The sequence below is a fragment of the Mytilus galloprovincialis genome, chromosome 11 (assembly GCF_965363235.1).
Source record: "Mytilus galloprovincialis chromosome 11, xbMytGall1.hap1.1, whole genome shotgun sequence".
Taxonomy (NCBI): Eukaryota; Metazoa; Mollusca; class Bivalvia; order Mytilida; family Mytilidae; genus Mytilus; species Mytilus galloprovincialis.
In genome coordinates, this window is record NC_134848.1 from 33,750,712 (window position 1) to 33,760,654 (window position 9,943).

The following is a 9,943-nucleotide window of genomic DNA, read 5'->3' on the forward strand; positions in this document are numbered from 1 at the left end:
GATTTTTTTTTTTATAATTGTATAAAAATCAGATGAAAAAGGCTTATCAGATGGATACAAATATCATACATCTAACAAAAACACAGAGTGCACATCACCGGGTACTTGTATAAATATCCCAACAACAAAAGACCCTAAGTACTGATCTGAGAGTACTCAAAATCATCAACAGCTAGTTCAACTAATAAAAAAATCATGCATCTGAGACTACATTATTTTCAGTTTAGTTAGTGTGATAGTTGCAAAACCTTCATGTTACAGACTTTTAGAATAAGTTAAATGATAAGGCAAGGGAAATAGGAAAAACTTCTAAGTGAGTGCTCTGCTCTTCGTGATTTCACAAAAAATATCTGAAAAGAAAAAATGTAATTTTTTTTTATAGATGATTCCCAATATTACAAAATGGAGGTACTATGAGGCTAAAAGACACAGACAAGTCAGGTGCAGGACAGCCAGTTTAGCCCTCAAAACAACAGAGATAGAAGTTTGATGCCAAATGTTTAGAACATTTTATAGATTTTATAACATCTAATCAAATCATCAAGGACTTACCATTTGGGGATAAAACTCTAAGGTTATCAACTGGAGAGATCAGAAATATACCAAATGTAGTTCGATCCATGGCACCAGTTTCCATCATCAAACAGTACAACCAATTGTGTGAAGAAGATCAGGTTAAACCTTTAGGTAAGTTTATCATAAACTAAAGAAAGTCAATCCTTTTAATACAGATACCCAATTGTCCCGCTTTTAGACACAAATGGGCATAACTATTTAAAGGTAAATTCAAATTTAGCCTACAATTGAACTTGACATATATATGTAATAAGTATCATAGATTTCGTCCACATATGCTTTATAGTTATATCATCATTTGAAAAACAGTGAAGTCTTGACCTCTGAATATTGTGGGAAATAATTCGATAAAAAATGGAACATTGTCATGTCATAAAATGGTACACACCAATTGAGACACATAGGGTAAAAAAATAAAATTTATTACTGTCATTCTAAATATTATGTAGTCTTATATGCCACAAAAGGATGCGTTATGGACTACAATTATGTCTTTCTATGCACAAGAGGACTATATAATACATGTAAGGTGCATACGAAGAACATGTAAAATTTAATTCTAAATCTGCATTACCAGTGTACAATGGGCTTTATTAGATTAACATTGTTGTGTTTTTGATTTAGATTTATAAATAACATCTTTAAAATGTTGATTATGTTTGCAGGCACAAGCACCCTATATAAAATTTTAGATGAGTGTGCAGCATCAGTGAGAAAAAGTATGGAAGGACTTGACAATTACATAACAGAGGGAGGCAGGGCTTTTGTTGAGTTGGAGAAATTAGTTGTCATATTACCTGAGGATACACAAGCACTGAAAGCAAGACTTCAGGAGGCAAAGCAGTACTTAAAAACAGATATGAAAGTAAGTGGTTTTTTTTTTAATTATTTGAGCATTTTCTTATGTTATTTTAAAATTACAGCAGTGATTGCCCACCTTAAATACAAGAGATTGTGGGTTCGAACCCTTGCAGGGTCAGTTCAAAAACTTAAAAAATGATATTTGCTGAATCTCTGCTTTATGCATGCCTCAAGGATTAAAAGAGCAAAAACTGGTAACCTGATTTTGAATAATGTGTCCAGGTCCAGGTGAGGAGATATGTCTTTTTGTGAACTTTTCTGTTATGTGTTAGCACATTAAAAAAATTCTATACTTTTAACGCATAGCATTTTGGAGAAAAAACAAAGACTGCTGGCCCGGAGATTGATTTGTTCGACATGTCTCTGTAAACTGTTGTCCTGTGAGTTAGAAAATTAAAAATCTGGCTTAATTAATATTTGATGGTCTAGTACAAAGCATGGCTATTATTCATTAATCATAACCAAGTCCTTTATATGCATATTTCATGCCACTGGACACTAGACAACCAATAAATGTCATTTACTTACACAAAATATTATAAAACTCAGAATTGAAATGGGGAATGTGCCAAAGAGACAACAACCCTACCATAGAAAAAACAACAGCAGAAGGTCACCAACAGGTCTTCAATGTAGCAAGAAATTCCCGCACCTGGAGGCGTCCTTCAGCTGGCCCCTAACTAAATATATACTAGTGCAGTGATAATGAACGCCAAACTAATTTCCAAATTGTACACAAGAAACTAAAATTAAAATAATACAAGACTAACAAAGGCCAGAGGCTCCTGACTTGGGACAGGCGCAAAAATGCAGCGGGGTTTAACATGTTTGTGAGATCTCAACCCTCCCCCTATACCTCTAGCCAATGTAGAAAAGTAAACGCATAACAATACGCACATTAAAATTAAGTCCAAGAGAAGTCCGAGTCTGATGTCAGAAGATGTAACCAAAGAAAATAAACAAAATGACAATAATACATAAATAACAACAGACTACTAGCAGTTAACTGACATGCAAGCTTCAGACTTCAATTAAACTGACTGAAAGATTATGATTTCATCATATGAACATCAGGCACAATGCTTCCCGTTAGGGGTTTAGTATCATACCATCATAACATATATGAGAAGAACATAACCCGTGTCATCATGATGATTTTTTAGAATGTCAAGAATATGTCAAGACATATTCAGACATCATTAAGAATGTCAAGAATATGTCAAGACAAATCGAGACATTATTAAGAATGTCAAGAATATGTCAAGACAGATCGAGACAAATTTAAGACAGTCAAGAATTGGTCGAGACTAATCCAGACTCTTATCAGATGATACAGGAAGTGTCGAGAAATTGTAAGACAATGTTCATACTGTCAAGACACTTGTCAAGAAAAATCAAGAACCTTATTAGACAAATTCATACTGTCAAGAATTTTTAAAAATGATTTAGACAAATTAAGAATGTCGAGTAAAAATTCATGCAAATTCCGACAAAAACTGGTCTTTTCAGACTTTTTGACTTTTGAAGTGAAATGATTATGATAATTTAGATTAAATAAATTAATTAATAATCCAGTTACAAAGAAAACAGTTTAACAAGTCGAACAAAACAAGAACAAAATAAGACGCAAAACAGTAAATATTATTTCATCGCAAATAACTCGAGTACTGCTGTAACGATAATTTAGAATTATTTTAAAAGTTTAAAAGTAAAAACTTATAAATATTTCCTGTCAAGAAATATCGTATCGTAATTCCGAATTCATTTCGTATATTACAAACAAATTGATACATCCGCGTTTCCGGTTTCTATTCGACTCGAAAGATGCATGTTGCACAGCATCAATTTGTCAGATAAAGTCATTAAAAACCTTTTCATTTGCTTTACAAATCTCTTTAACCTTTTACATAACCCGTACGAATCGTGTTGTTGTTGCTGCAAAGCAGCCATACCGGTAATTGGTTCTGAATTTGACAGTGTCCATGAAAAATAAGCTCCACATCATATGATTTTTAACCCCCATAACAATTACCAAAAATACAAGAAATCTACATGGGGAACTTCATGCCAGCTTTTTGGTCATTCTCGACTAAGGGGGAACATGAAGACGTGGCATTTGAATGGTTAAAAACGGCAATAAATGAACATATTGATACTTCTAATTCTATAATGAAAATTCAAATAAATATAATTTAAATAAGCAATGAATTAGCATGTTCACCATTCCTTGTATGGAGGGATAAAATACTTCCGATCGCGCTACACTGTACAGCGTAGACACGGTTTGTAATGGTGAAAGTTCCTCCATGGTTCAATTTTCATCCATGGAGATCCCTGGTCATGCCAACAACTGGTTTTTTAATAAATGTGTTTAGTTCCGATGCAAAGACCCTATAAGTGAATCATGAACATATAGTTTATCTTTAAATTTTCAGATTCATGTGAGGCAAACTTCAACAGTTGCTGACCATTGTGCACCATATGCTTTGAGCACAAGTGATCCATGATTTAAAGGAGTATGTGAACATGGGCATGACAGCCGATGTGACAGCTGCTCAGATATGGCAGATCTGTTTGATATGTTGCTAACAAAAGTTATTGCCAACACATGGGAGAATAGAGATTCATCTGATAAAATTAGTGTGAAAATATTTCCATACCTGTAATTGATAAATAGAATACAATTCATTTTCCGTTTGTTTATGTGTTACATTTTTGTTTGTCGTTTTTTTTTTATATAAACAAGGCCGTGAGTTTTCCTGTTTAAATTGTTTTACATTGTTATTTCGGGGCCTTATTAGAAAACTATGCGGTATTGGCTTTGCTCATTGTTTAAGGCCGTATAGTTACCTATAGCTACTAATTTCTGTGTAATTTTGGTCTCTGGTCGAGAGTTGTCTCATTGGCAATTACACCACATCTTCCTTTTTTGTATGTTGTCCAACTTTGCAGTATGGGCATAGTTCTTTGTTGAAGGCGAAACGGTGATCACCTATAGTTGTTTAAACATTTTTATTGGTCTCTTTTGGCGATTTTTCTGTGTGACCTATAGTTGTTAATGTGGTCTCTGGACACTTCTGTCATTGGCAATCATACCACATCTTTTTTTTTTTTATAGCAAACAAATTTTATAACTGATCAATTGCAAAAGCTTAAGAAAGACTTCATGATCTTGAAATGATGTGTCCAGTAACCATAAGCATTTTATACTCTTTGGATTGTCATGTTTAACCGATACATTTAACCAAATAGTACATTTGTAAGTCATTAAACAACAAGAAAGCAGCTTCTGTTTGTACAAAACAAATAAACACTTTGACTCTTTACATGCTATTCATTTTCTCCTGATCACATCTTTTTAATTTGATTGCGATTTAAATCAAATTTGTATCCTGTAATTTGATCTGTCACTTTATACACTTTTCCAGCAGTAGAAGCTGAAATAAAGTCTTTGACCCCTTTCCTGAAATATCCTGTTCTAAAAACTGCGGTGCCTTTATTCATCACAGGATTTGGCCTGTACATCACATGTTGTCCCTCTTCAGGATAGTAGGTAATGTCTTCCCTCAAACCATCGGAAAACTGCTCTAGTGGAAAAGCTGACAGTATTTCCCGGTGAATTTGTCTATAGAAATCGGTGAGTCCTGTGTTTAATTACACCTTATGTAAGAATCCGGGGTTTTGATTGGTTAAAAGCCAGTGTATTTTTCACCAATTTACTGTTATCAAATGAATATCGGTCATTTTTAACGCCGCCGGGGTATTTGCTAAAAGGATATGCCTTTATTACCCTCTCTGCCGTGATATCTGGAACTTCCTCTTGTTGACTGTAAGCTCACTTTTTTGATCATTTATTTATTAGAAGTCACAATGGATAACATTAGTAAACGAGACCAGAAATCACCAATTGGAGTATGTTTAGATATTCTTCAAAGGGATGCAAGTAAAAATGATAAATAACAGTTTTACATTGGTGTCCAGCGACTTTTTTATGTTGTGGACACATTATTGTTAAAATGTTTTATTTACTACTGTTATATATCAGTGTATAAAATAAATTATTTTTATTAACAGATTCAAAGGCCCATGTTTACAGGATTGTTGTATCCTTGGAAGATATTCTGATGTGGCTAAGTGTTACCAGAAGTATTCCTGCAACAGGTTTTCACAAGAAAACAGATGTTGACTTAATTAATATAGTATTATAAGAATATACTTATGGTTTTTTTTTTGCATTTCATAAAATTGTTTGATAGCTTAATTCTAATTTTATTACATAATGACATACAACCACCTCCTTCCATGTAGTCATCTTCAGGGAATACAATGACTCGACACTTATCAGTAAACCAAGTTCTGAATGATGATGCTGACAGTACTAGTATGAAAACTGCTCCATATAGTTCCACCCCAAAAAGGCAGACAACCACAGCAGCAGTGCATAGAAGTGACACACTTCGCAGATGTCAAGTACTAGTTGCTATAATGTTGAACCGGCCTGCATCAACTACACCAAGTACTTATATAAGACAACCTGTTACATCTACACCTTCACCAAACATGTCAAAAGGAAACTGTAAGAGTGCGTTGTTATATTGTATTAGGGACCGACCATCAGACTTCAAGGGGGAAGTTTTCGGTCAGTAAAATAAAATCATTGGCTTGACCACAATATTTTTGTTCATCAAATTGGGAATTAGAATATTTTTCTTATTTTGAAAAATCAAGATATTTAAACAAATAAAGAAAAATCCAGGACCGCACAGAGTGAAAAAATATAAATGCAAGTCAGAGATAACAACAAAAAAGGTGTCGACCCCACCTCCTTAAATTCAAATGGAAGCGCCCTAATAAAACACTTGGCAAGACACAAGAAATCAAAGATATTGGCATACTCGACAGATAAAGAAATCTGGAGTACAGTTGACGCCGTTATTGATACAGCAAATTCGCTTAAAGATAATATCCTACAAGGTTCAACGAGAATTGACACTACATGCAGACCAATTTTCAGCCGCCTGTACTATCTACCTAGAATTTCTCATAGTTAAAAAATGATTTGATGAATCAATAAATTCAAAATAAATAATAGCCATTCATTAATTGAATCAGGATATTATATAAATTTATTTTCGAGCGTAAAAACTGTCTGACAGCAAGAAAATTTTATATTTGGAGGTGTCGCTGTGCCCTTGAGATTGATTGTTTTATTTTTTTTTAGGCCATCCAGAGCTGACTGCCAGAAAGTGGGAAGTTCCTGCTCTATAGGAGTCCATGCGGTTAGCTCTCGACTGTGCAATCCTTGAAATCTATGTCTATACAACCAAATTATGTGATGATTTGCACTTGATAGCCTCATATTGATATAGTCATGTCGTAATCTATCAGATTCTTTTGTCAACATCGTTAATCAGAAATGAACGCTATTAATTGTCATAATGTTGTAAATTGAATCTGCACTTTACAAGTTTACAACTGTGGTGCCGTTAGTTTATATAGGAAGAACCAGTTCACATTCAACAGCATGCTGTAGTATTTCCTGTATTGTGCCAACAATCCTATTTATGATGTGGAGGATAGACACAGGGGTTGTAAAAATTGGTGGCAAAAAAGCAGTTGATGAAAATGGAAAGAAATTTCCGAAGGTTAATCCGTCAGAGAGGGTAAATTTGTCTATTTGGTAAGATTTTATTAGAAATCAATCGGCTTTATCCCACGAAGTTATTTATTCGCTAAAATTATAACTATTAATATGCGCACAGTATTGAAATATATTTTTTAACATAGTACACTTAAAATAATGTTAAGATATCCGATTTATAATTTGTTTCTGATGTATTTATTAAGAACAACGCTAATACATGTATGTTAAATGTCGCAATGAATGTTTGACAACATTCAACAACTAGACCTGCACATGTGTCAAAAGTTAAAAGTAAACTTACAAAAATTCCAAATATGTGTGCCTACATAGAAATATTGTACGCAACATATGCCTTTAGTTGATTTTCATGCGTTATTAACAATAGTCAACACCCTTAATGATGTACAAAATGTTATTAAAAAGGATTCTATAAATTTAATATAATCTACATACATGAAGCTTTTTTTTATATAATAAGAAATAAATATACACGAACAAGTCCTTAGATAGACGAAGATCCAAACTACATCGTATATATTAACAACGGATGAACAATACGGAGGGGCTGGATAGAGGAGTGAGTTCTCCCTTCATTTTCTCACTCCCTTACATTTTCCGACATACATTTCATCAAAATCATTTAAACGGTAAGGAAGAGTTTCGCTTGTTAATAAGTAGAATGCAGGACAAAAAGTCTCAGGACAAAAAGTCACAATGATCAAATAAGGGCTCTTTTTTGTTGGTAGTGGTTATACTGTTTAAAAATAATGGTTTAGTTTAACCAATTCTGCTAACCTCTTTTAAGTAGCCGTGCATAATTTTTTACAAAATGTGTATTTTTCAGTCAAGTTCACTATGGAAAGAGAATGACAAACTTCAGAGATGGTTTGAGAAAACTTGGCTGAAATGTTACAAGGTAATTTGAATAAACTTGTTATGATTTATTTTTCAAATATTCTTTAACATGAAAATACTCAAATTGTACTTTTGAAAAATGCATTTTAATTTCAATTCCAGCGCTAGGTAAGAGCATACAGACAGGACAGGTTTAATGTTTCAGTTAATACCAACAATGGAATAGAGAGGCAAAATCTCTCTAAAATATGAATACCTTGACAAAAAGAAAGCACGTTCCCTGAGCCAGCTGTCGAGTATTCTTGTAAAGAAATTCCTGCCAGAGAGTTATGTGAAGTAAGTTCGTATAAGATGTAATTCATTTATTGAATTTATTCATCTTCTGAGAATTCGACACTGGATGATATCGAGCAGGTTTCCTCTTTACAATTTTTGGTAAAGAGTTTGAACGAGGTTAAAAAAAACGATTGATTGTTGGTAGTTTAACGTCCAGTGGCAAATATTTCATGCATATACAGGACGAGAACAAGTTCACAATAAATACAATAGAGGTCATCTATCAAATTTGGACTGCCACTGGAAAATGAGGGTATATTGGATAGGTGAGAGTGAGAGTGGTATGCCATCTTGTCAATGTATGGATTGGATGAATAAGCACTTGCCCTGCAAACTTTTAATGACAGGGTTCCGCCAATTTCCCCAATTCTTGGAATTTGATTCCAGTCATCTACAGGAACAATCCATACACGTCTTGATGTTGAGAGCTTTCCTCTTGATTCCGCAGAAGATACATCTGGCTTTGATGATGACAACATATCAGAGGTGCACATCTCTAGCATTGAAGGTGGGGAGTATCGCATAGAGAGCCTACCAATACCACTTAGGCAAAGAATTAAGAAAGAGAGATAAAACAATATGCAATCTTCCGGATATAATTAAAACCAGACGTTATGAGAGTGACCAGCTTATTGTATTGGAGAAAGTATCACAGACATTAACATCAGTCGCAAGTGAAATGTTAAAAGAACTACCAAAAGAGTAATTTTGTGTTGGATCAACACCTTGAAACAACACATATTGCCACTAAAAAGCCAAATAGACAAAAGTTCAGAAGACACCTGAAAAAATCCAACGGTTGCCATTAGCCAAAAAGAGGAAACTACAATGGTCAGGCAGGCAAGGTATTGCTGCTCAAAGAAGAACATCATACTTGAAGGAGGGAGTGAACAAACTCATAGGCCAGTATTTCCTTTTTTGTTTGAATATCAATTAAGCATATGTTGTAGGATTGCCCATTGCCGAAATGACAACTATCCACTAGTCCAAATGATGTGATATTGGGAATCAAATAAAGCTACATCTGGCTCTCAACAATGAGTTAAATACAAAATGTATAGTGGCCCAATATGAAACAAAACAGGGGTCCAAGACAAGAAATCAAACAACCAGATTTATATATTAAAAAAAATTATTATCAGGAACCATTCATAACAGTTTCAATCTAAACTGTATATAATTCATATGGCACATCTTATTCTGACAACAACTATTATTGTAACATGTATAACACAATAAGTATGATAGATACAGCTAAGAGATGACATTGCCATAACTCATCCAACACTTAATTGGACGAGTTACTGGTACATTTTTTTTTGTAATAACAAACCTAGAAAAAATGATGAAGATGTATCATTGATTCATTTGATATTTTGCAAAGGAAGTTATAATTATCTTGGATTCCCTTGAACTTAATATTTTGTTGTTCCTAATGGAAAGAAAGAAAAATCCCCAGTATTTTAATTTTTTCTTACTGCTGCATGTCTTTACAGATACTGTGCCTCTAGAAGTTACTGAGGAAGGAATAGATATATATTTTGAAGAACAAGGAGAGGGTTGTGCCCACCGGCCACCTCAAGATGACCAACAAGACGCCCCAGGAGAGGGTTGTGCCCACCGGCCACCTCAAGATGACCAACAAGACGCCCCAGGAGAGGGTTGTGCCCA

The 9,943-nt window shown here is 34.0% G+C and overlaps 1 protein-coding gene across 1 annotated transcript; it reads left to right on the forward strand.

Annotated features, from left to right (window-relative positions):
- The first annotated feature begins 385 nt into the window (after positions 1–385).
- Positions 386–3,944, forward strand: LOC143050733 (uncharacterized). Its single transcript, XM_076223855.1, has 3 exons — positions 386–687; positions 1,242–1,441; positions 3,873–3,944. The coding sequence occupies exons 1-3, from the start codon at positions 621–623 to the stop codon at positions 3,942–3,944; spliced, it is 339 nt and encodes a 112-aa protein (XP_076079970.1). The 5' UTR covers positions 386–620.
- The last annotated feature ends 5,999 nt before the right edge of the window (positions 3,945–9,943 follow it).